This window comes from Lampetra fluviatilis, chromosome 5 (assembly GCF_964198595.1).
Source record: "Lampetra fluviatilis chromosome 5, kcLamFluv1.1, whole genome shotgun sequence".
Lineage (NCBI taxonomy): Eukaryota > Metazoa > Chordata > Hyperoartia > Petromyzontiformes > Petromyzontidae > Lampetra > Lampetra fluviatilis.
In genome coordinates this window covers 3,383,285-3,407,620 of record NC_136279.1, presented here as the reverse complement: position 1 = coordinate 3,407,620, position 24,336 = coordinate 3,383,285, and the positions used below count along the sequence as shown (strand labels likewise).

The 24,336-nt window shown below is 44.0% G+C and overlaps 1 protein-coding gene across 10 annotated transcripts in view; it reads right to left on the bottom strand.

Annotated features, from left to right (window-relative positions):
* Window positions 1–24,336, bottom strand: part of LOC144932429 (protein phosphatase 1 regulatory subunit 12A-like) — a 105,957-nt gene that overhangs the window by 67,047 nt on the left and 14,574 nt on the right. For all 10 annotated transcript variants that reach the window (XM_078856471.1, XM_078856473.1, XM_078856472.1 and 7 more), the window contains exons 2-3: window positions 5,440–5,570; window positions 2,298–2,416 (exon numbers count right to left, since the gene is read on the bottom strand). In XM_078856471.1, the coding sequence (XP_078712597.1) occupies window positions 2,298–2,416; window positions 5,440–5,570 (250 nt within the window). The remainder of the gene's footprint in view (window positions 1–2,297; window positions 2,417–5,439; window positions 5,571–24,336) is intronic.

Here is a 24,336-nt window from a genome sequence, read left to right as displayed (position 1 = left end):
AAAGTTGTGCACAAAACATCAAGAAAGAAACCTTCGAGCCCGATGATTTCCAATGCGGTTGGACTGCTGTGATTGACACACTGTTGAGCTCGGAGTTTGTGCCAATTCACAATATTAACCACAAAGAGACTCACTGCTCGAGCTTGCATTGGGGCGTGGTGCTCATCTGCAGTGGAAATTCTATACTACTACGGCAGGAGTAAACACAGTCTTCTTTACGATCACCACAAACCGACTTTCCGAAGGGGCCAACACAATTTTGTTTGGCCGAGAAGTCGGAATAGGCTGGACGTCTTCCAACTGGGATTTGAACCTGCTATCTCCTGACTGGGAGTCGAGCCCTCTTGCCACATGGCCTACCGAGGTAACGTTCAAGGCCAAAAATATACGGCGGCGTCAACATGCTAAGCACGTATTTACCATCATCATCTCAATGACTGCATCCCCAGCACAGATGACCGATGTAGGAAAATGCATCGCATCACCTGGATGCCATGAAGATAACACGTGATTCTCTTCCCCGACCCCCCCTTTTTTTGGCAACGTTTCCATCGTGAAACCAAAAGGCATGGGGGGGGGTGTTCCCAGGAGACACCAGGGAGACGCAGCAGACAGTAGTGCTGCTCAAAAAGGACACATGTTCTTCTGGAGCCGATGATTTACGACCTGGACATACCGGCCAGGATGTAAGCTGCACCAGGCCACCACACTGTCAAATCCCCCTGTCCGAGGCAGGCTGGTGGCATTACTAGCACAGCTCGAAAACATCTTCAGAGATCGCCTTCATTGACAACTGCCTTAGACGAGTCACAAATGTGTAGAGCTGACTGTAAAATGCTCATCAGCCACCGTCTAAAACATTAGCCTACTGAGTGCTGGGAGCACACTTTTTTAAAGTAGTAATTCTCTTGACAACGAATTGCTCTGCAATTTCCAAGTAACAGCTTAATCCAGTACTTGGGGAATTTTCAAGTGATTTTATTACTCAATACTTAACTTTCCAGCACTGCCTAAAGGCCACCAACAGAGATGAGTGCAATCGCATTGCTCCTGTGAGCAAGGAGATACTTTATTTTTGGCATCATGACCAACAGAAGAGTGTAGGTACATACTCAATAATGTACACACGTTACTTATTTGGAATATGAGTGTTCTTAACAACACAACAACACTCACACCCACGCGCGCACACCCACAGTAAAAGCCAGTTTAGCAGCGTGCATCATTGCAGTTTTGGTCAATGAGGAATATCCCACCGAGCTCAACAGATGCCACCAAGCTACAGCAAGCATTCAGGAAGGACCGATCTGGTACAGTAGCTTAACGCTCGCACGTAATTTTCCAAATTTAGCCTCGACTCCAGAGATTAGCAGCCTCCTCCTGGACACGGCATCTACAGAATATTCTGCATCAAAAATCAAAGTATCTCGCTCTTCATATGGGAGACACTCAACTATGCCGGCTGTCCTGCGCCGGTGGTGGTAATTCTACATTACTATGGCTGGGTAGGAGAAGCAAACATGACTTCTCAATGTGATACTTATTTTATTGACCCCAGAGAAATGATTGAGTCAACCCCCCCCCACCTGGGGTTTGCGACTTTCTATGTTTGAGTTGGGTGCTTTAACAACACACCATAAGGTTGAATTCATATAATAAAACGCTGGTTACCCTGCTGACATTTGGGCTGATTAAATATTTAGAAATGATCTAAAGAAATTGTGTTTCCGAATTAGTAACGGTAGTAAATGTACGCAAAGCAAATATGTGTTTTGATAACGGCTCTTGCTTAAGAGTTATTCAACACCTTCATGGTTCTGTTTAAGCCATTTGACCATCTACAGCTGCACCGCTTTTGAAATTGGCTCTCCGTGCATCAGGCATTAAACATGAACCCTGAAAATGGCCCTGAATGTCAGAGCATTGAGCTGAAAAGGCTGATATTCTGCAATGGAATTCAGGCAGCCGCACATGATTAAATCAGAATCTCAAGTGGGGTGAGTGCATCGTCTCAGCACAGCCAAAAATGACTGAATGAAAAGGACCTTCGCATAAATAAATTTGGTTATGCACCTATTCTATCTGCATCACACATCTGGGAAGTAACTGTTTATTTTTATTTGAATCAGAATCAGAATATTTGCTCATGCTGGAGGAATCTGATGAGCTAAAAACTCTTTTTCACAGATGTCCAGTCAGGGACGGGTCATTTGAATAAGTCTGATTGATTGATTTATTCTGTCAGCGAGTTGTTTCACTGAGCGAGCGAGGGGAGATGACAGCGCAGCACATCACACCATGTTTGCTGAGCTCCTCCTGCAGCATGTCCTCCAGGGCCTCATCCTCGGTGATGTCCAGGGGCAGCTCGCTCTCGCTGTTGACCGCTGCCACATTGGCGCCATGCGCGATCAGGTACCTGGCAACAGAGTCCGGCGAACAAGGTTACTCACTGCCCACCGCGGCGAGAATCATAGCCACCAGGTGGCTTCACGTATGAAGACTTAGGTGGGCAAGGGCTGAGGATGTATGGGACTAAACCTGGAGGGCGAGATGTTCTGGGTCGCTAGGATTTAAGTCTGGGTGGAGCTGAGAAACGATATGGCTTGAGGAAGCAGAGGGCAGTGGAGCTAAATATATTGTTGCAATGCACTTCTATGCTCCCAGGTCTATGGCTCCCCACCTGTACCAACCTGCACCTAACTTCATGGTCAAAAATAAGCTTCACAATCTGCACAGCGTGGGGATGCCTTCATCCAGAAATGGATTGACAAAGGGCTACATGCATGTTTAGTGTTTAGGTTGTATTCTGGTACAGGTTTAGTGGACCGTTTGGCTCATTCCATATTGAATAGTCGGAACGTGCAGGTGTCCTTCAAACATTCAATGGAAGAGTAGTTAAAATGTACAGATAGGTGTGCAACCTACTTTCTATACTGCTATCTCCTAGACAGATGTAGTAAAACATTTAATAAAATGATATACGTATAAATATTAGTTGAAATCGACTTCAAGATATTATGTTATGTAAAATGGGATCTCAGTTTGCCTGGGATGTTAAAACTGAAATCTGAAGTGTCTTCGGATTGGTTATAAATACAAAGGCCCTTTTTGCATTGTAAATAGGCTGCAACCATACAAGCGCAATCGTGAACTGTGCATGCATGCAGTCTAGGCCCGATAAAGCTCTTACAAAGCAAAGCTGACAACATTGTCGTGTAACCATAGAGATATATTCGCAAGTGCCAGGGAACTTTTCTTGCAAATAACCGGCTCGTGAAATAAAAACGTGTGAAAAAAAGACTCTTTTTAGAGACACGCAGGATTCTCTGGCGAGAATCATCTCCGTTGGCAGGCCTGAGGCCCAGTATTGGAAATTCCATGTTTCCATAATGGAGTCAGTATATCCATTTGTTTGTGTTTAGTTTTGTTGTCCTTCCCCGCACCTCTGATTAGCATGGTTGGCTACAAACGGTGCTAAAGACATTCAAAATATGAACATTCATACAGGCAGCTGATAATTTCCAACAAAGTTGTATTCAAATCTTGACTTAAAGCTTTTGCGACTGTAGTAATTCATATTATTTGGGTCTTTCGGTAAAGTCATGTAGATAAGTTAAAAAAAATATCACAAAAACTACAACGTTTCGATCGCAACACAAGCGGTCATCATCAGGAGAGCGGCCGTCATCAGGAGAAATGACGACCGCTTGTGTTGCGATCGAAACGTCCCAGTGTTTTTGTTATACATATTAGTTTTTTGTTATATATTTTTTTATCTATCTACGTGACTTTACCGAAAGACCCAAAGAATAAAAGTTGTATTCATTTTGTAATGATAAAACATTCATACCTATTGGATTTTGAATAAAATAAGGCTTTGTACATGATAAAGACTGCATTTTAATTATCGGTGTTACCACCCACTGGACGTTCTTGGTATTATTAATAAAAGCAATATTCCCATTCAACTAGAACTTCCTTTCTTCCACTTATATGTTACGCCATGGCTATAGCTCCCTGTTGAGGTGCAGAGAAGGAGTGAGGCATGATGGGTAACGGGAAAGGCAAGTGGCGGGGCACTACACGCAGCCCCCAAAAAACCCTCTCTGCATCCTACTAGGCCCCAAGAGTAACCTACTGGGCCCCGAGAGAAATATTGATATTATTAATAATACCAAGAACGTTCAGTGGGCAGTTACACCAAAATCAAAAAGTCCTTAAACTATCCCTCATCAATTGAAATTCCTATTACTCATTTCCCTATGGCGGTGGGTTGTTATGTTAAGCTTTAGAACGTTTGAAATCACTCAAATCCCATGAGCTACTGCAAAGCTTCCTTGCAACGCGTGCAACCATTTAAACCATCCGATCGTACTGCATGTGCAACACGAGCAAGAACATGCAAAATGCTTTTAGGAGCCCCCAAAGCATTGTACACATGTCCGGAGTTAAACATCCAGGATTAGGGTTAGAGACAGATTCACCTATCTGCATAGCCCCCCCCCCCCCACTTAACAGGGGAAACTCTGCACCTATGAAAGCAGATACGATTATTTCCGTACACTATTAGGAGTGTGCGCCCCAAGGCAGTAGCAAAGAGAAGTCGGGGAACAAATACTTTGTCACGGGTTTGAAATCAACCCAGCTGTTTGAATCCGGCATAGTGCAAAACTGCCGGATTAACCAACCGTAACCTCATTAGCGACGTCCATCAGAGCAGGGAGTTAGTGTTTAAAGAGTGCCAAACTGCACCTGGGAGAGGGGTGCGGAGCCAATTCAATCACACACATGCACACCGCTCCTTATTTAGATCATCCGGAAAGTGGCAAGACGCCAATCCAAGAATAAAGCACCCACGCGGCCCTCCAGCTTTGAACCCCGATTAAGCAGGGGGGGGGGGTCCACACTAAGCCCAGAGTGGTCGGGAGCGTTAGTGGAGAGGAAGGCGTGGGAGTTAGGGGTGTAGGTTGACAAAGTGCCACCCTCTCACTTGACAAAAGCCACCGTCATTTTAGAATGACATTTCAGTCATGGCAACAGTGGGGCAAAACAAGTAAAAAAAGTCAAAGTGTATCTGTCCTCGAATTAGCAAGGGGGTGGTGGTGGTGGTGGTTGTGTGTTGCTGGCCCCGAGAGCCGTGATGAAACATGGTGGATCGTGGCCTTCCCATAGAACGAAAACTGTTGAATTTTGAGGGTTGACTCAAAACCGTTATCCTCCCTGAGGTCAATGGGATTACTATCACTTTATGGGAAGCCAACGGTGGTTTGTCTGCTGAAACTAATTCTTTTGAAAAAAAAAGTGGTCCAGAAAAATCACAGACTGGTGGGATTTAAAAGTTAATTTACTTTTCAAAGATGAAACGGAGGCCCTGTCTTACAGATTGGCTACTCCGATGCGATGTATTTATAAACGGGAGGTGACCCTGGCACTACTCACTTGGCAATGTCGATGTAGCCGCAGGAGGCAGCAGCGTGCAGAGGAGTCCAGCCCTCGTTGTCCGCCTGATTGATGTTGGCGTCGCGTTCCACCAGAAATTTGACCATGTCGAAGTTTTCATCAATGCAGGCCTAAGGGCAAATAATTAAACAACAACAATGACCACGGGGATCACTAAAACGTCCTTTAAACATCAAGAGGTCATCCCAACGAATGCATACAATTCCAACACACAGCTCAATCACTTATTTACGCATTTAAAAGATCCAACTTTCAATACCTGCCTTCGAAAGTTTCCCACCTTCTGGATTTAGGTTTTTTCTGTAATTCCCCAACCTCCAAGTACCACTTAAATGCCTGTGTCAGTAAATTGACCTCATCCATCCTGCCCAAAAACACCACCCATTTGAATATATTGCTTCTCGCCTATATGGCCTCTTAATTCTAAATTTGAAGCTTTCGTGACTGCAAGGATTCATACTCTTAAGTTTTTTCGGTAAAGTCACATAGGTAAAAAATAAATAATAATAATATATAATAATAAATAATAGAAGAAATAATATAAATAAAATAATAAATCATGACGTTTCGGAGGCAACACAAGCATATGGCCTCTTGTTACAGCAGCCCTTTTGCCCACTTCAGCAATTGTTTCTTGCTGTGGTTGTCCCACCTGATGACGGACGCTTGTGTTGCGCCCGAAACGTCGTGATTTAATTTATTTTATTTTTTCTACCTACGTGACTTTACCGAAAGAACCAAAGAGTATGTTTTCCTGGAATCCATTGCAGCTAGCATTCACTCGCCCGGAATGTTTTTTTTTTCCAAGCATCATTATCTCTTAAAATAATGTTATTTTAACATTGCAAAATTAATGTCTTATTGCCAATATTATCGCACCATTCCTCAGTCAACAACAGAAGAATAGGTCAACAATGAACATCGACAAAGCAACTTGACTAATTTAGGGAAATGTAGAACCCACCACTACATGAGGACGAGCAATAGAGATGAGCACATGAACATGCTCGTCAGAGGAGCGCTACTTTGACCCCCGGTGACTATTGTTTGATTAAACGTTCAGACCCCAGGCTGCAAATTCTCTACCATGTCAGAGAACAAAAAACTACCACATGCATCTCTTCGTCTTCTCACAGGTATGGCATAACGAGAGGTGTTTAAACAAGGTCAAAAGGTCATCACGGCCAATGCCATCAATGCCAATTGACGTGATGACTTACCCTTCCTTCTGCCAAACCCCTCAGCTGTTTCACGGTCAATACCAGACCACCAAGGGTCTGCCCTTACATCATCCCATTGTCTGGATTGTGGTCTTCCCCTGGGTGCTACACTCTAATGACTTTCTCAGTAACCACCTCTTCTCCATCCTGTGCATGTCGGTCTGTCTGCATCGGAATCTCATTTTCCAGATTTTATACGCAAAAAGCTTTCTTGCAACACTTTATTTCCAACTAGCCAGTCACTTTTCCAATACGGTCACGACGTTACCAAAATCCTCCCCCAAAGCACCAATACTCTCAGGACAGAAGCTGATTTTCTGGTTGCTTTGTTATTGATGCAGCCTCTCGCTCACAAGGCCACTGGTGCATCAGCACACAAGGGCAGCGGACATAATGTTCTAAACACGCAGCGGCACTAAGCAGCAATTATTGATCAAAGGCAGACCCCACCTCCCTGTCAGGTTGGCAAAAGGGCGTTGGCAAGAGGGGAAAGAGAATCTCTTTTCTTTTTTATCCAGGATCAGGCTTGCATAAAACACCACACCACAACGCAACCACAAAATGCAACACAACACGCCTTTTTACAAACACAGAAAGGGGAAGTGGCCTGACACAGCAAAGGGGGGGGATCAAAATGATGATGAATGATAACCTTATGAGACATCTGTGAAGCAGGACCATCACTTGGATGAGAGTTTGTCAGCGTCAATCAAAGTGCTCTTTGTGAATGTGAACACAAAACAGGATCCATTTCGGTTGATAATAAGGCCTGCGGACGATTCACTCCCCCCTCGTGATATGAATCACAATCCCAATTTGGGGTTGTGATTTAATTCAAAAACCTTTTTTTTTTAAGACAGCGGCGAATGCAGAGGTGTCTAGTAGAAGCAAGGGTCACGTGGACCCCTTTCATCCATTTACGTTTTAAACTCACACTCGTCCAAAATGCAACCTTAAAAATGGAAAGAAATCAATGTATATAAGAAGTGACGTTTTGGGCAACGGCCCTTCTTCAGTGCATCACATATAAGCTGTGTGATGAAGGCACCTTCCTAAACCTTCAGGGTCACAGGGATTTGTTTGACCTCCTTCACCACCCTGACTACTGGCGGGTTGGTGGTGGCAGCGGGGAACACAATGGTTGAGATATCACGTACCACTGATGCTAGCCATGGCCAAGAATGCAATTCATATCAGGAGGTTTATAGCATAATGTACGAACCACTGTACCACAAATTCCACCTCCATATAAAGCAAATACTAAATTATTGATTATTACTTGCGCATAATAACAGATTTCTTTGGAACGGGAGATCTGGGATTAAATATTAATATGTTTATTTTACACTGTACAATAACATTAAAACAATAAGACACTAATACAAACATTTAATGGTGATAGTCATCGTAAAAATGTTATTAAAATATTTCTAGTTAAATTGTTTTTCATTTTAGACTGCTCTTAACCACAAGGGGGGGGGGCCCTAGGGGCCAGGTGTGACAGTCATCAGCGACAACACGTCCACCACAATCCACTACACCTGGGAACGGAAACATTACTTCATTCGAGATCAAGGTCCAGAGGTTACCACAGCCCACCTCCACGATCACCGTTCTCTCTTTTGCCAGGCCCCCGGAAAAGCTGCGGTCGGCACCTGTCCTCCGCAAGGCTGTCGTTAAAGAACGCCAGCATCTGGCTCGAGGTATTCTGCTTCGGTTGCCAACCGTTGGATGCCAAGCCATTTGCTCCTCTCAGTAACAGGCCCTTCTCCTCCAGACGGAAAACGTGCCCCGCCAATCACAACCTCGTCCTTCTAACTACGTCTATAAAGTGTTTTTTTTTTTACCACGGTTCTGTTTTAAACTGCCAAGATGCTTACCCAATCCTCCCATGAAATTCCGAGCATGCCCCACTTATATTCAAGCTGTATTCAAAGGCTGGCTAGCAGCTGCTCTTGACCAACACTAAGTGGGGAGAACTTCATCCAGCAGTGGATTGACAAAAGGTTGTTACACACACCACACACACAGGATGTTCTTCACGTGACCACTGCTGTCACTAGAAACTGCCATATTCACCACGGTGTCAAAAAAGAGATTCTTGAATCAAACTCAAATGTGATAATTCACTCCACGGGAAATGAATAGCTGCAAGAATATTACCAATAGAATAGATAGTTTTTCTTGTTAATTATTACTATTATCAAGTGAACCAGGTGTGTTGCATTGTTGCTGGTTTCAGGCAGCAGATCCTGGGTGTGGATTACCATAATCTTGGTGAGGGGGTCATGGAACGGTGTTACGACACCCTGCATCTGGAGCCCTGGCTGCCAGGTTTATCGTGCGTGCCCAGGGTCCACGTGTCAACAAAAAAATGCAGTGCATTTCACAAAGCAGGAACTTCACACAGGCGCGTGCACACCACGTTGAGACAGTTCCACGCAGCCTTTGCATTCCACGCATTTCACTCGCGCAAAGTTTACACAGTGGTGCGAGGAAAACCTCTCCCCACTGGTCTGGTGCCCAACAATAAAAAGGAAAGCAGATTGGGCTCAGGACGGCGCCCGGTCAGCGGGGGTAAAACCGTAGGTCGAGCGCCACCCCCCCCCCCCCGGGCAAGTTGCCACACGCTTGCACAGCCGTCTCCCGGAGGAGACCAAAGCCTCGAAGGACCCCCTTGAGTAGGAGGAGTGCGCGAGGGCTACAAGCCCAGAGACGGAGCCATGAATGTCACCGGCTTCACAGATTCAGCTGCTGGGAGGCATCGACTTAACCGGACAAAACGCGGCCGTCATTTGGCTCGAATATTATCGTGACAATACCGGCTGAGTGGCACTGCGGGATAACGGCGCTGAATTCACAATCGGAAAGGCTGCAGGTTCAAATCGCAGCCTGGGGTCAACTCGGTCCTTCACCTCTCGAGGTTGATAACATGACAATCGCTTCTTGTTCAATCAACGATAGCTGTTAATGTGAAAAATCACAGTTGTAAAAAGCTGGACTTTTCCACCACAAGCCCAAGGCCGCCACTTGATTTGAATACTGCTCACAATACTGTATATAGTTGAGTACGAAGAGACCAAGACTTTTAGTCAATGTCCATTCACATGAACGCTGCCAATGACGTTAATGCCTCCGACAAAAAAAAATAACTTTAGCTCTCAAAACTGAACCACTAGCTTCAGAGCAAGGTGCTATAATGACTCTAAGGAGTAGATTTAACAATAAACTATCCTATATTGCATTGTGCATATGACATGGCACGGATGCAATTGTTTGCATGAAGGTCCACAGTAGTTCATGATATTCACTGTGGGCATGAACGCATTTTGAGGTTGCATAGTTTCGTTTTATATTGAGCAGGTGTGGTGTGCCGTGGTTCAAATGTTTCACACAATCAGAAATGGTATTCGTTTCAATCCAGGTCAAGGGGTTTACCAAGCATATCGCCTCACCCAGGGTCTGCAAAGCAAGCACTTATTATGAAGAGGGTCATCAACAGTGGTTGTCCTATACAGTGAAAGAAGCCACCACTGACTCTGCAGATGGGGATGACTGAAACATGCTCATTTGAGCAGGGGGGGGGGGGACTTTATTTTTAATTTTTGGACGCCTTGCTGTGAAACCGAAGACTACACAGCAATGGCAGACAGCTCAAGTTTGTTGGGGTAAGTACCGCTTCCCGATTCTCACTCAGACACGCCGCCGTGCAAAGTTGTGAAGCGGTCACACCCCAGTGACGTCACAAAAGTCGAAAGGGCAGCACAATTCAGCCTCGCAATTACCTCAACAATGTGCACTCTCCACAGCAACCACACTTCCAACTTGTGTTTTTGTAAATCTAGATTGAAAATTTATTTCTTCACAACTGCTTTTTGCGTTTGGTTTCTCGTCCCCCCCCCCACCTCCGATTAGCACGGTTGGCTACGTTTTGCGCGACAGGAGTGTTCAACCAAAATAAATACGTATGTCCGTGTCAAAACGGCGAAAAGCACCCAGCACAAAAGGTGTCCCCGCGCATTACACAACTTGCGCTTGCCTGCCATGCAAGTGGCACCTTCCTTTCGGCCAGATGCCGCAGGAGTATCTTTGCTCGGCTAGCCCCAATGCTGCAAATAGACGCTCGGTTGTTTGATCATTGTCCGCGCACGCGCGCGTGCTAAGCAGCCAAGAATTTCCATTGGAATGGTGGGCGAGGATGCCGTCATGCTCGGGCCAAAAGGCGCAACTCCCCTGAGCTGGCCGGACGACTATAGCGATGATGATCGCGCCGATCACCAATGGAGCGGGTTTGCACGGAGCAGACAGCCCAATTCCCACTAAGGCCACAAAATAACGGCTTGTGGGGGATTGCCAAACCACACTGCCTGCTGAGAAGTGGAAGTCAAAGGCACCATGGTGTAACTTACAAAAGTATGCCCTTGCGTGTCTCTATTATAACAAAAAAGCCATACATGAACACCACCCATAACTAAATTGTAAAATAATATTACCTTTTACACGATGGTGGTGGTGCTGCGGCAGGTCACATTTGGAAGGTTGTGTGTTGTAATCTTTGTCGGGGGTTGACTCGAATAATTCCTCAGGGGTGGATATCATTATTATCACTCTGTAGGAAGCTACCTGGAAAGACTTGTCCAGGTTATGGGAATGCCGGTTTTCTGCCATTGGCTGACAGCCACCAATAGGGAAAGAGGACTACCCATAAGGTTGACTGACCGATTGACGCAAGTACCGACAGCCACCCAAATATACCTGAAAAGAGGTCATAACTCACCAACAGCTGTCACCTGGTGAAAGGAAAGCATGATGACTTACAACGCTTTAAAAGGGGTGTTATGAGATAGCACCATGAACGGACATCTTTTTCATCATTTGCAATGGCTCCACGAGCAATTCACATCTGCCCTTCTTCCCAAAACTGTACTCGGGTTAAGATCCTCTCCTTGGGAGATGTACGCTTTCATGCTCGGTTGCCAAAACAACTTTAGCTTCTCATAAATATTGCTCACAACACGTTCAAATTGTGCATGTAGAAATCGATCGCTTGTGATTCATGTCTCTATCTATAACCACTGGAGATTCTACGTACACCATATCAACATGCACGGCTACACGTCCGAGACCTCCACACCGATGCACCCCACAAGCAACCAAATGCCTTCTGCAGGGTGAAGGCCTCCTTCCCAAGTCGTGACCACCCATCGCGATGCCATAATGCACCAAATCCATCACAGTACCCACTCATGAGCAGATTCCAAAATAACCAATCTGTTTATCAAATTTTGATCCTCTCGAACCATGACAATTCATGGGGGGGGGTTGATAATTTTATGCCCAACCCACATCTTTATGCCGCACGGGCAACATGCTGGATTGCGGTTTTCGCATGCGCTAGCACGCGACCGTGCGATCGCACCCGGCGGACTCTCTTGGAACTCGTGACGGGGCCGGCAGCGGGGGCCCCAACCGAGCGCCACCGTCGGCAAGAGACCCGCCGTGACGTCGGCACTCCCCGGTTTCTTTGCCCGTAGTTGGGAAGGCTCCCCTCTTTGCCGGCTGCCCTCCTCGCCCGCCCACTCGCCAAGCGTAAATATCGGACACGAGTCTATGGGGGGGGGGGGGGCTCACGTGCACAAATTCCTCACCATATTTGGAGCACTTGTCCGACAATTCCTTGCCGAGTCTTGACGGCACAGGCCATACGTCACTCTCTTCCCCGCGCACACACACAGAACTCGCGTCGGCTTCTGATGGGGTCGTCACCTTCCTACCACCCGGCTACACGTCCGAGGCCTCCACACCGATGCACCCCACAAGCAACCAAACGCCTTCTTCTTCCCCGCTGGCACTGTTTGCAAGTCCAACCACTTTGTTCGCCATTTTCGTCCTTTACTTGATTTGAAAGTTCAGTCAAATTGCCGAGCGCCATCACAACCAACCACCACTCGTCAGGTATCATTGATTTGCACCACCCCCAATTGCTTGTTTGAGCAGGGGACACAAGTCTCCTGATAGTCATGTTAGTGGATATATCATTTAATAGGTGGGAAAATAAACACTTCCGTGCTGACAAATTTTCATCACGGAATTGTTCTGTCATCACACAATACGGTGGAACCATTCCTTATTGTTACGCCAAATATCAACACCCAAAAAGAAAACATCCACCCTTAATCATTCTGGTTTGAAGAGAGCAAAAGATTCACGCAGAAGACGGTCTTCACAAGGAAGTATGAAAAAAAAGCGGTGCCCGGGTGGCTCAGAGGTCAGAGTGCTGAGCAGTGGCACTGCTGAAATCCTAGGTTCAAATCTGGGTCCCAGCCTGCGATCAAACCAGGTTATCCGGGATCGTGACTCGATGGTTCTTACCCGGTCGCAAACATCCACGTAAAAAAAAACACGTTGAATTAAATTAAATTATAAACTTGATTTGGCTCAATTCCAGCTCTGAGAATTAAAAATATCGGGTTGGTTGTCGTGCAACCATCCTCTTGGCAGAGTGTATGGGAAAGTATGACCACGACCGTGTGTTGAGGGATTTTTCAGAGTCTTGTGAAAGATCTCTTCCCACAGGTCACTCAAGCAGAGCGATCACAGCTCCGAGATTTCCAAATGTATCTAATTGCACGAGGCCAAAGGCACAATTCAATAATTTTGTGGGGTAAAGACAAACACAACATAAAAAGTACCGGCATCTCAGCTTATTTGAATATACTCGACTTGTGTAAGTTTAATAACTTGACCACTTCTGTGTGCTGCTTTCCAATACAAATTTGTTTCTCTTTAATGGTCACTACTGGCGCCATGTGCTGTGATTTATGTGTTGTTTTTACAGGGACATCCTGATTATAACTGCATGTAAATGGTTGGGATAAATCACGTGTAGCTTATTTCAAACTTGAACCCTGTGCACTGTGTCCTAAATGCATTTATTTAAAAAAGATAAAGGACTTACATGTGTTTATGATGTTAGAAAATACGTACGATACTTTTTTTGGGGCAAACAATGTATCCAATCTCGAATATCCTAAAGATTTTCACTCAACTTTTATTTGAATCGACGGCACTTATGCAACTAAAGAAGTGAATCGTAACACCGGTAATCACCGTTCACATTGTACGCACTGCAATTCAATTGAGATGGGAGAAATTATAGAGAAAGACAACCAAGTCGTCTAACCCCCACATGAGTAGGGAGGGAAAATTACAGGAAAGAGAAGGTTTTTTTTTTAACATGGGAAGGTTCTTCTTAAGGCTGGGGAAAAATACATTAAAAGTGTTTTATTTAGCCATCACATTTTTTTTTTCAAACTGTCGTCTCCTAAACATGACAGCGGAGGGACGACGTCATTGTTTGCTCTAAGAGCTAAGCAGCTTTGCAGCCTACAAGCAGAAAGACCCGGAAGTTAGGTCAAGCGGCAACACGTCAAATCAGCTCTGCTCCGTAAAAGGAATTGGAACACTGGGCAACACGCGGGTGCCCAACAACACGCTTCCCCCTTGCTGTGCGGAAAGTGACGGAATACTGCGAGATCTACAGGGCACAGGCTGTAGCATTAGCACCGATTTCATCGATATAGAAGAAAAAAAGGGGGCAAAAGACACCGTGAAAAAAATCTGATCGAGTCCACTTGCGGTAGGTCTTAATTATGAAATGATGCGAATGGGGCATAATCGGTTATTTTATTTCGTGTTAATGAGATAACATTTACAGAATTAACACGTGTAAAAGTACACGCACAAAAGCCAGCCTTTCATGAAGGTCAATGAGCGATGGACTGTTTTCACACGAATCCATATGTAAGTGGGGGGGTGATACTACATATACACGATAAAAATGATAAGCAAACAATAACGATATTGTTACGTATTCTTGGTTCTTTCGGTAAAGTCACGTAGAAAGGAAACAATAAAATAATAAAAATATAAAACAATAACATTCTCACGACGTTTCGACTGCTTGTGTTGCAGTCGAAACGTCGTGAGAATTTTATTGTTTCATATTTTTATTATTTTATTATTTCCCTTCTACGTGACTTTACCGAAAAAACCAAGAATATGAATCCCTGCAGTCACGAAAGATTTAAATCAAAAGATATTGTTACAATTCCCTATGCAAACTCACATTACATTTCTTTGTAAAGTCAGAAAAAATTTGATTTTTCAGGACCATATTTATGAAAGAATACAGAACTTGCACTTTAAAGGATGTAGTACTTATGCTTACAGGACGCACGAGCTGCCCGTTTGTCGATGACACGCTCCCCGACGTTCTAAAAATTCCAGAAGCACAACTGACAGACAGTGCATCTAACCTTTCACTCACAGTATAAGTGCCTCCCTAAAACAATGAATGTATGTATGTATGCAGAAGAGACAACCGTGCTAATCAAGAGGTGAGCAACACTGGGTGGTTTTCATCTCCGCTGAAGGCCCCATAAGCAAGTGGTGGAAACTCAAGTCACATGACGGGGGGCCAGTGTCTCCAGATGACGTAACCTCGCCGCAATGTGCAACGCAGATAAACGCACTTTTTTAAAAACAAATGTCACATTAATAATGCCCTGCTCAGCCGAGATGAAAAATATGCACTCATTAAGCACGTTTATGCTAGTCTCACTGAAATACTCGCGACGGTTTTTTTCATCAACATTCCAAGCGGGACCAACCTGAAAAAGTTTGTAATTCAGCATTGCTCTCGTGAACACAAGGTTTCGGCAACATTCATAATATATTATTTGTTCATGTTGTCAATATCATAATGTGAGGGTCTGAATAATTAATACTATACATTATAAAGAGGCATACAAGAAGAACACAGTCCAAAGAGACAGGAGGTGGGAAATAAAGTGAGCCAAAGTGTTTCCCGTCTACACAATGCAGCGGTGTGCTCCTCTGCGTTGTTATCCCTCAGCCAGCAGTGCAAATTTCATCTTCCCGCGGCCAGTCTCTCAATAACGCAATGAAATAAATAAATAAATAGCTCTTCCATTGCGTACCTACACATACAAATATATATTGGCCCATAGGCCCTCTAGACTTACATTAACTGGCAACATTTGTTTGAGCAAAGTCTGGACTGGTTTCGACCTTCTGGGTCTCGTCAGCATTGTCAGGCTCGCTAAACACAAGGTTGCCGTCAGCTAAAAAAAAGTAACATTGTACATATAACTCCTAAAGTCTTGTGGTGGACTATTCTCCAACCCTCTTTGGACTTCCCACAACTTGGCAGTCACTTTATCAGCGAAGGGGAGTGATGGGTTAAGTCGATCCTGACCGGGAATCTGAGCACGTGGATTTTAATAGCAAGCCAAACCTTCAATCCAGAGCACCACCATACCAGATGTACTATGGGTATCCATCAAAAAAACATTTAAACTTAGTTTTGTGCTACTTTTTGCAGCATTTAAAAAAAACTTAGAATGCCCCATCTAGATGATTAATAACATTGTGTGTATAAAGCATGATGTGATTTTCACGCCACATACAAGGTGTTAGGTGTGATTTAAATTTAGGGGTGTGTTGTCCAGCACACACGTGGCCGGTAGAAACATTATAAATAGCAACACGTTTGATCGTGAGTCATCATAGCAGCCAAAATAACCTGGCTTGCAGACAGTAAGCCACTTTTTAATGACGGATTCGACTTAGCATTTGAATTTCCAAAACACATACGATACAGTCTGTTAATTTTTTAAAGGGAAACAATATTTATCGACCGAAATATTGCAGTGCCAATTGCAGCGCATACTATGAATGTGGTTTCCCATTGTGCAGTGCAATAATAAGCAGACACGAGAATACAGTGCAAAGGCATTCAGTGACCTTTGCCGAGCGCTGCCGGATGTCAAACACCCAAAACCACAATCATTTAGCAGCTTCGTGCACAGCATACGGTTTACACAGTCTACACTGTACTGAACTTATCTGGTAATCCAGCAGCTGATTGGCATACGGCTTGAAGTCTACACTGCACTGAACTTGACTATCCGCTAAGAAAATAACGACACTTAAATTTAGATAAAGTCTGCTAGAAATGTAAACATGTTGAAATAATAATTGTCTCCAATTATTGCATTGCTATATACAATACTGTACAGTCCATTGAGATTTCCGTAAATTAAAATAACAGTTAATTATTGTGCATAGGAAAATAACTATCTGGGTGACATGGTGATTTATATTCATTTATGTAAAAAAATTAGAGTTAAAATCCTTAGTTGGGGGTTTCTCAGCACACAATCCTTCTGTCAGGATTAATACAAATTTGCAGCAAATTGTGGAAAGCTAACAGTGGTCATCCAATAGAGGTGCCCGTCAAGAGAATGTGGCTCATTTGAGCAGGGAGAAACTTGGGTCTTGACTTTGTAAAGGAAACTTTCAGTAAACTCGAGTTGTTTCTTTACCCCCAACATTTATTCCAAGTGCCCGTGTCATTTAATTTTAACGGATTTAGAATAACAAACAAAAACACCAAGAGTTCATCTCAAATCAATAACAGTATATCTGCATGACAATAGGTGCAGTTGGTTGCTTGGAGTGGTTTTAAATTGCACAAAACCTGCGGTACCAAAAGCTTTCTATTTTGTCATGCAAGCAGTCTGACTGATGAAACGCATGTGCCCTTTTAAAGTTGTTTAAAACAACCTCCGTTCATCACACACGCCTTTGCAAAGGAAGCTAATTGTATTTGAATCATTAATGTGTTGTAATCTTACACTATCCTATGGGAACCAACGAAGTGAGATGTGTCATAGCACGTGTGCAAGTTACACAATTTACAAGATGCCATCGATAACAACTTCAATCCTTTAACTTATCCTGCAAAGCCTTGCTACAATCTCTATACATTTCTGGAGGAGCCTGCAGTGAGATGCTTGAACTTTTGGAAGGAGGTAAGTAGAGTCATCCAGGTGAAATAAAAGACGCACATGTGTGACGGGATAACACTTCGTAAAAAAAAAATCTATATGGATGGAAAGATGATGAACATTTGTTGTGCTGGTCCCAAATGAACTCCGTGAGTGCAAAACATGGAAAAAAAGGATAGGCACAAATTTTGTATGCATCATAAGAATGTCATTTCTGAGAGAGGGGGGGGGGTCTTCAGCCGTTCCATTTACTGGGTGTTCAGAAAAGAACTGTTGTTAAACACCATAAACGGAGCAATCATGTAACACAAACAGATGGTAAACAAACACAATTGTCTCAACTACTTTGTTGGGTGGGCTGGCCGGCTCGGGGAGTCAGAAATGGCCACGTCAGTGCGCTTCGCCATTACCAGACGACTTCCCTGGGATCGAATCCAGGCTGGTTTTTTTGTGATCAATTCAAGTTATCGAGTGTAGTGTGATGATGGTCTCATCAAATTCTCTCAGTTGTAGTGAAGTGAAAACAACCAAAGAAAATGTTTTTTTTTTAGATAATCCAGGGTAGGCCAGTTGTTAGGCCAACCTGTAAATATATCACGTCATTTACCAGCACAAATATTTATGAGGATTAAGGACTTATATTCTTGGATCTTTCTACGCGACTTTACCGAAAGAACCAAGAATATGAATCCCTGCAGTCACGAAAGCTTTAAATCAAAGAATAATGAATTCTGATCAGCATCTGTTGAGAAGGCCTATTGAATTGAGTTCTGAAGTAGTTCCTATATATTTTGGCGGCGTTATTTTTTTCCTGGGGACTGCATCCGATCCAATGAGCATCTGCCCGTAGGAGATTGGGAACGACGTGACGGGACTCCAACAACAACACGTTTGGAAATAGCAGTTATTGCCAATAACATTTCCAGAGTCTCCCCTGCTCAAACAAAAGTAATTGGGTGGCGGTGCTCATCTCAACCAAAGGCGCTCTCCGACCCATCGGTAGAAATTCTACATCCCAAGGTGACGATCGGTTTCTCCAAAGGGGGCCAACAACCACTGCTGCCGACTTTGCCGTAAAGTGGTACTACAGTGGTACCTCGGTATGCGTCGTTAATTCGTTCCAGAAGGTAGGACTTATACCGAAAATGACGTATTCCTAAGCGGTCGTATACCGAGGTATGACTGTACTTACTTTAGGAAGCCAATCGAGTGGACGCTCTGACAAAACGAGAATGCTCTAAACACACAGGTTCCACGTGTAAAGTAGTAATAAGTGAGATTTGTTTTATAACACAACTTCAGTGTGCAGTAATGTTGCAGGTCTAGCCTATGGACATACGCACTGTCCACATACAGTAGCTGCCACCCATCCCACGCGTGTGTGCGCGCGGCAAAGTTAATTGAGAGTAGGCTTGGCGGTGGCGGCCCTATTCAACGGTGTCGGTGCTTTCTCCTGCAGGGAGGGAGGGGACACTGCCTGCCAGTCAAGAAGATGGCGTCAATGTCGCCAATCGAAACACAATGCCAATGGCGAACAGACACAGACGCTTGGCATGCCACTCACTTCTCATTCCCAACTCGTGGAAAGGTAGAAGCCCGGAGCCTAAGAACCAATCAAGACTGTTGGCCATCAGAGCTGGTTTGCCAACTGTCATTGTTGGGAGGGTCCCCCTCTGATGACCAGTAATCTGTCTATCATTCGCAATTATTCAACGTTTTCGAAGTAACTGCACATTTCGTACTTAAAAGTAACAATATTGATTGCTTTACTAATAATTTATTGGTTTAAGTATCAAACATTACATTCATTTAACCTTTGTAACAATCTAAATGCACTGCCTGTTATTTCCATGGCTTGAACCCAAAGCTTGCTGACATGATCATTCCCCACATTTAAATTAATTACTAAAATCTTGGTCATTTTAAAAACAAAATTGATCATCAAAACGCATTTAACTGGTATGTGGTTAATGAGGGTAAAAACCTTTACAAACTGAAAACAGAGCAGTACGAGATCATCCGTGCCTGGCTTTTATAATCCGATTACAGTAACAAATGACTTGTGACGCATCGCTCCGAAAGATGTAATGAAAAGACAAACAAGTGTTGGAAAAAATACAAGAAATTCAGTTGCCACTGCTCCGATAACTTCTTGACACCATGCGGTGCTAGTGACGGGATCAACGTCATTGAGTCAACCAAACAGTGTCGAGGGCACACCCTGCCTCGACTGGCTCAGAGGTCAGAGTGCTGAGTTGTCAAAGCTGAGTTCGAACGCAGGGCTGTTTAATATCGATAATCATTACATCGCTAACAAAAATACGATCAAATCTCAAAGCATCCCGCTGCTCAAACCAACGGAGAGTGGCCCCCCACTGCGCTAATAGCTTTGAGCCAGTGATGGAAATTATACAATGAATGCCAACTATTGATTTCCCACATAGTAGTGCGCACAAATTAACTCCACTCCTGGATTTGAACTTGAGACCTTCCAATTGTGAGTCACGCACCACCGTAGTCACAGCTTTACCGGCCCAATGAGATATAATAATTGTAATTTACAAGCATATAAATATTCAAGGGATCTTAGTCGAGCTAATGAAACAGTTAATTCATGAGTCACTTAAAACAAATACTTTTGTCCATATTTTTTGACATATGCTCAGCATCTCTTCAAGAAAGCCTTAATGGCTCAAAACTTCTACAGGAGGGTCCTGCCTTGGGATGTTATTCCAATTCCACGTGGGAGCAAGCCAGAATGCCTGGAGGAAACTTAAACGTACGATGGGGGGGATGTCAACAGTCAGTACAAATGGATTCAACAATTACATTTCAGTACTGCCATCTCCAGGTCATGTCAGAACCCAACACGTTTGAGAGTTTCACAAATCTGCATAATCCACCTTCCTAAGCGCTCAATTCCAAGTGTGCACAAACACAACCAGCATATGAACAAATCCAACACGTTCTAACATGCTACCCAACTTTGCCGAAGCCTTACCGGTAAATAACCAAGGAAAACGTGGTAAAGTTTGGATAAATAATTACCCCGATGACCCACACGGCATGGAGAGGGCCCCATTCAGACGCGGACTGGCAAATGGGTCGCGCACGTTCATTAACGTAGTCGAGGACTAAACGCACAACGTAAAGAGGAGAATTATGTACAAAAGCGTGGAAATAAAAGAGTATTCCCGTCTTCTTCCAACCCACTAATGGTTCTCAACTGGAGTAGATATTTTATTTCTTATTTCTCAAAGGGATGACAAAATATACTTGCTAACCAATCGTACGTATTAAAACGATTGGCCCAGTCTGTTCAAAGTAAAAGAGGAAATAGGATAACAACTGCCAAACTGAAAGCTGCATTTATTAAATAGGACCATTGAAATAGATTACAATGATAAGAAGTGGAATGGTACATTTATACAAGCTAAGCGCTGAGAATGACGTGTGCGTGTCATTAGCATTTGTTTATGTTCCAATTTCTCCTGTTCCCAGCACCATGTTCTATTTTTAATAAGCAGCCAAGTCAAAATCCCATGCTCAAATGAGCAATGGAATGGTGCTCATCTCCTTTGGATGGGTCCCTAGACAGCGGTGAAAATTCCACATTCCCATGCCAGGTGCCAGAATCTCCCTCGAACCACCACTGTTGAATTTTACACCCAATTTGAAACATGTCGTGCTGTATAACCGTTAGAGTGTGTACAACGTGTGCGTGCAAGCTCCTGACCCCATACCACCGGGTTAATATTGACCAACGTAGTCTCAGTAACCAGCATCACCATCAAACTTTGGAAGGACTAGTACAATTTTCCTACAAAGTTCGACAAAACGATATGGTTTTATCGACCCGAAAGCGATGTCGATTATGACCAGCATTTGAACTCATGCCAACAGCACAATTAATGTAGGGGTTGTTTTATTTTATATTATTCCTTCTAATCTTAACGCACGAAAGCCTCACTGAGCCCGATGACTTTTTCAGGAGTGTCCTGTTAAGTTTTCGCAGTTAAGGGGGTTCAATAATTGCAAAATATAATCCCAGTTGAGTCCTTTGCGGGTTTTAGAGTGGGATGAATGGTGAAAAGTGACCGACCGTCTCCCTTGGTCGAGGGAACTTTTCCCTGTGAACTCGTTCAGAGTATTCGACCTCGGTAGCTTGGGTGCCCCTATGGGCTGCCTTGTGTCCCTTGCGTCCCTTTTCTCACATTTTTCCCCCCACCTCCGTTGCTACCTTAAATTGCTGTGCCTATCTTTTCTTCCACCAATTTCCTGGCGCTATCGTTACAACACGCGAGTTTCCCTTGCGACACAGTTGCATTCAAATCGCCAAACAAACAACTCGCAAGCTTTCAGACGGGAATATGTGGCTCAAACCACGGCATTACCAATCCAAGATAAAGAAACCCACAGTGCCATTTTTTTTACATTTGTACATCAAATAAATTGATGCGACCCAGTCTCTGAACTGCGTTGCACTGTGTTTGCACTGGTCACCGAAAAGACCAACAAATGCACTTTCGTCGCCATAAGCAGCACCCGGCACAGCCCACACACCCTCCTCCTCCCAGCTCCGGCGCACTGTCCTCGCGTGGGCCTGTCCTCCACGTGACCTTATAAGGAAAGCCAAGGCATCACTGGATTCCCAGCAATTTGGCAGCCTGTGGTAAACGAGACCTGCGCTCCAGTGCTTTTATAATTGGTAACAGAACTTACAGGCCAAACTGTACTGGGTAAACAGAAGGTTAAGGGCTGGGCTAGGGGCGCCAATTCTAACGCAAAGGGGTTGAACGCAAGACACACTTTGAAAGGGCCGGTGGGATCCGGAGAATACCTAATCTAAAAAACACAAATAATGCTGGCCGCTAAAACGGAACGTCGGCCGCTTTAATGTCTTGCGCACTCGTTTTTTTTATGCGGATGAAAGATGCCGTCGGCGATTTGTTCGTTGGCAGTGCAGCGTTTTTTTCGTTACTTTACACGTGATCTTAAAATTTATTTTTGATGTGTTTTGCATAATGTCAAAAAGCCACTCGGATGTCTGCTTTTTATTTTATCTTTCAGTTAACGAGGCAAAACACGTATAATAAATTATACAAATTTTTTAAAGGTTTTACCCTTTCTTGGAATAAAACAGGCGTTCAGATGTTCAAACACCAAACAGATACCTTTTTCAAGGTGCCAAAGTCTGCATTAACCACACATACTTGTGCTAAAACATGCAAACAAAAAACATCCTCCGATGACGCTATCCTTATTTTTAATCATTTTTGACACTGGAAAAAAGTTCCCATGCACGTATAATAAATTTGGGAAATCTTATATTTTGGTGAAACATAACTTTGGCGTAACATCTGAAAGGCGATAGTTTAGCCACGTACGTTACCGCTCGGCTTCTCAAGCTGCCAGCGACACACTCCTCCTTCCATGCAGTCGTCAATGAATTCCGATGGACAGAGTTAATTGAGTACATTACTGCAAATGTTAAGCGTGTGTGTGGGAAACAAAAGGTTTTTGAAAAGTTTCATAAATCAGCGGGTTTTAAAACCCTGCATAAATGTTGCCCTTCAAAGGCACTGGATGCTCCTGCTCCATCTTTAAGGCATGGACTGGGCCAGTTGTGTTTGTATCGCAACTCGTTGTCCAGACCTGCTCACACTAGACCAGGGGTCGGCAACCTACGGCTCCGGAGCCGCATGCGGCTCTTTACGGGCTGCTTCTTGACGATATGTACGTATGTACATAGATGCATTGCGGCTCTTGAAATACTGAATTTTGTACCGAATTGGAAAGAAATGGCTCTTCTTGTTATTTTGGTTGCCGACCCCTGCACTAGACAGACAACACATCATCTCGCACGGTCGATAACAACGCAACAATGCCCCCCCCACCACCCACACCCCAATCCACGATGAGCCTAGGATGGACTTTTATCAGCCACATCTCACACAGGCAGCCACAGCAACCACAGTCAACCAATCTCACTATTCTCATTTTATTTCACCGTCAATGATGTGACCACTGCCAACTTGTATTTACACCGTACACTTACCAATGTAGTAAAGGCTATGCAGGCACAACTGGGTGCCACACCAGGTCACAACCTTCAAGCCAGAAGTTTGGCAAAGAAAGATTGTGTTTGACCGAAATTGACAGGACACATTAATCAGTGGGTCAAAGCTCACTGGAAAGATACATTTACCAGCCTCGCTAATAGGAAGCTGTCAAAGGCGTGGTTGATGTATGACACAGTATATCAACACCAATGCATAAAACATACTTGCCACCGAGCATTCAAAATTTAAATTTGAAAATATATATATACACACTGGAGGTCCATGGTCCAACGTCAATCAATCCCAATAATACATCAAATAGGGCACCTTAAAACTGGTTTAAAAATGTCATGGACCCCACATCACAGCTGGGTTTACTGTGAATAGAGTGTACAACTGCACAAAAGACTGGCGGTTAAAATCCCGTAGGTAAAAAATGTAATAAATGAAAACAACTAAATTAAATCGACGTTTCGGAGGCAACACAAGCTTCTGTCTTCAGGTGGAACCGTTTACAGCCAAAGTCACTGTAGCAAGTCACTGTAGTAAGCAGAGGTGGGACAAAGTCATTGTTATGCAAGTCCAAGTCGAGTCGCAAGTCATCAAATTCATGACTCGAGTCCAAGTCACATGACTCGAGTCCACATCTCATAGGTGGGACAAAGTCATTGTTATGCAAGTCCAAGTCGAGTCGCAAGTCATCAAATTCATGACTCGAGT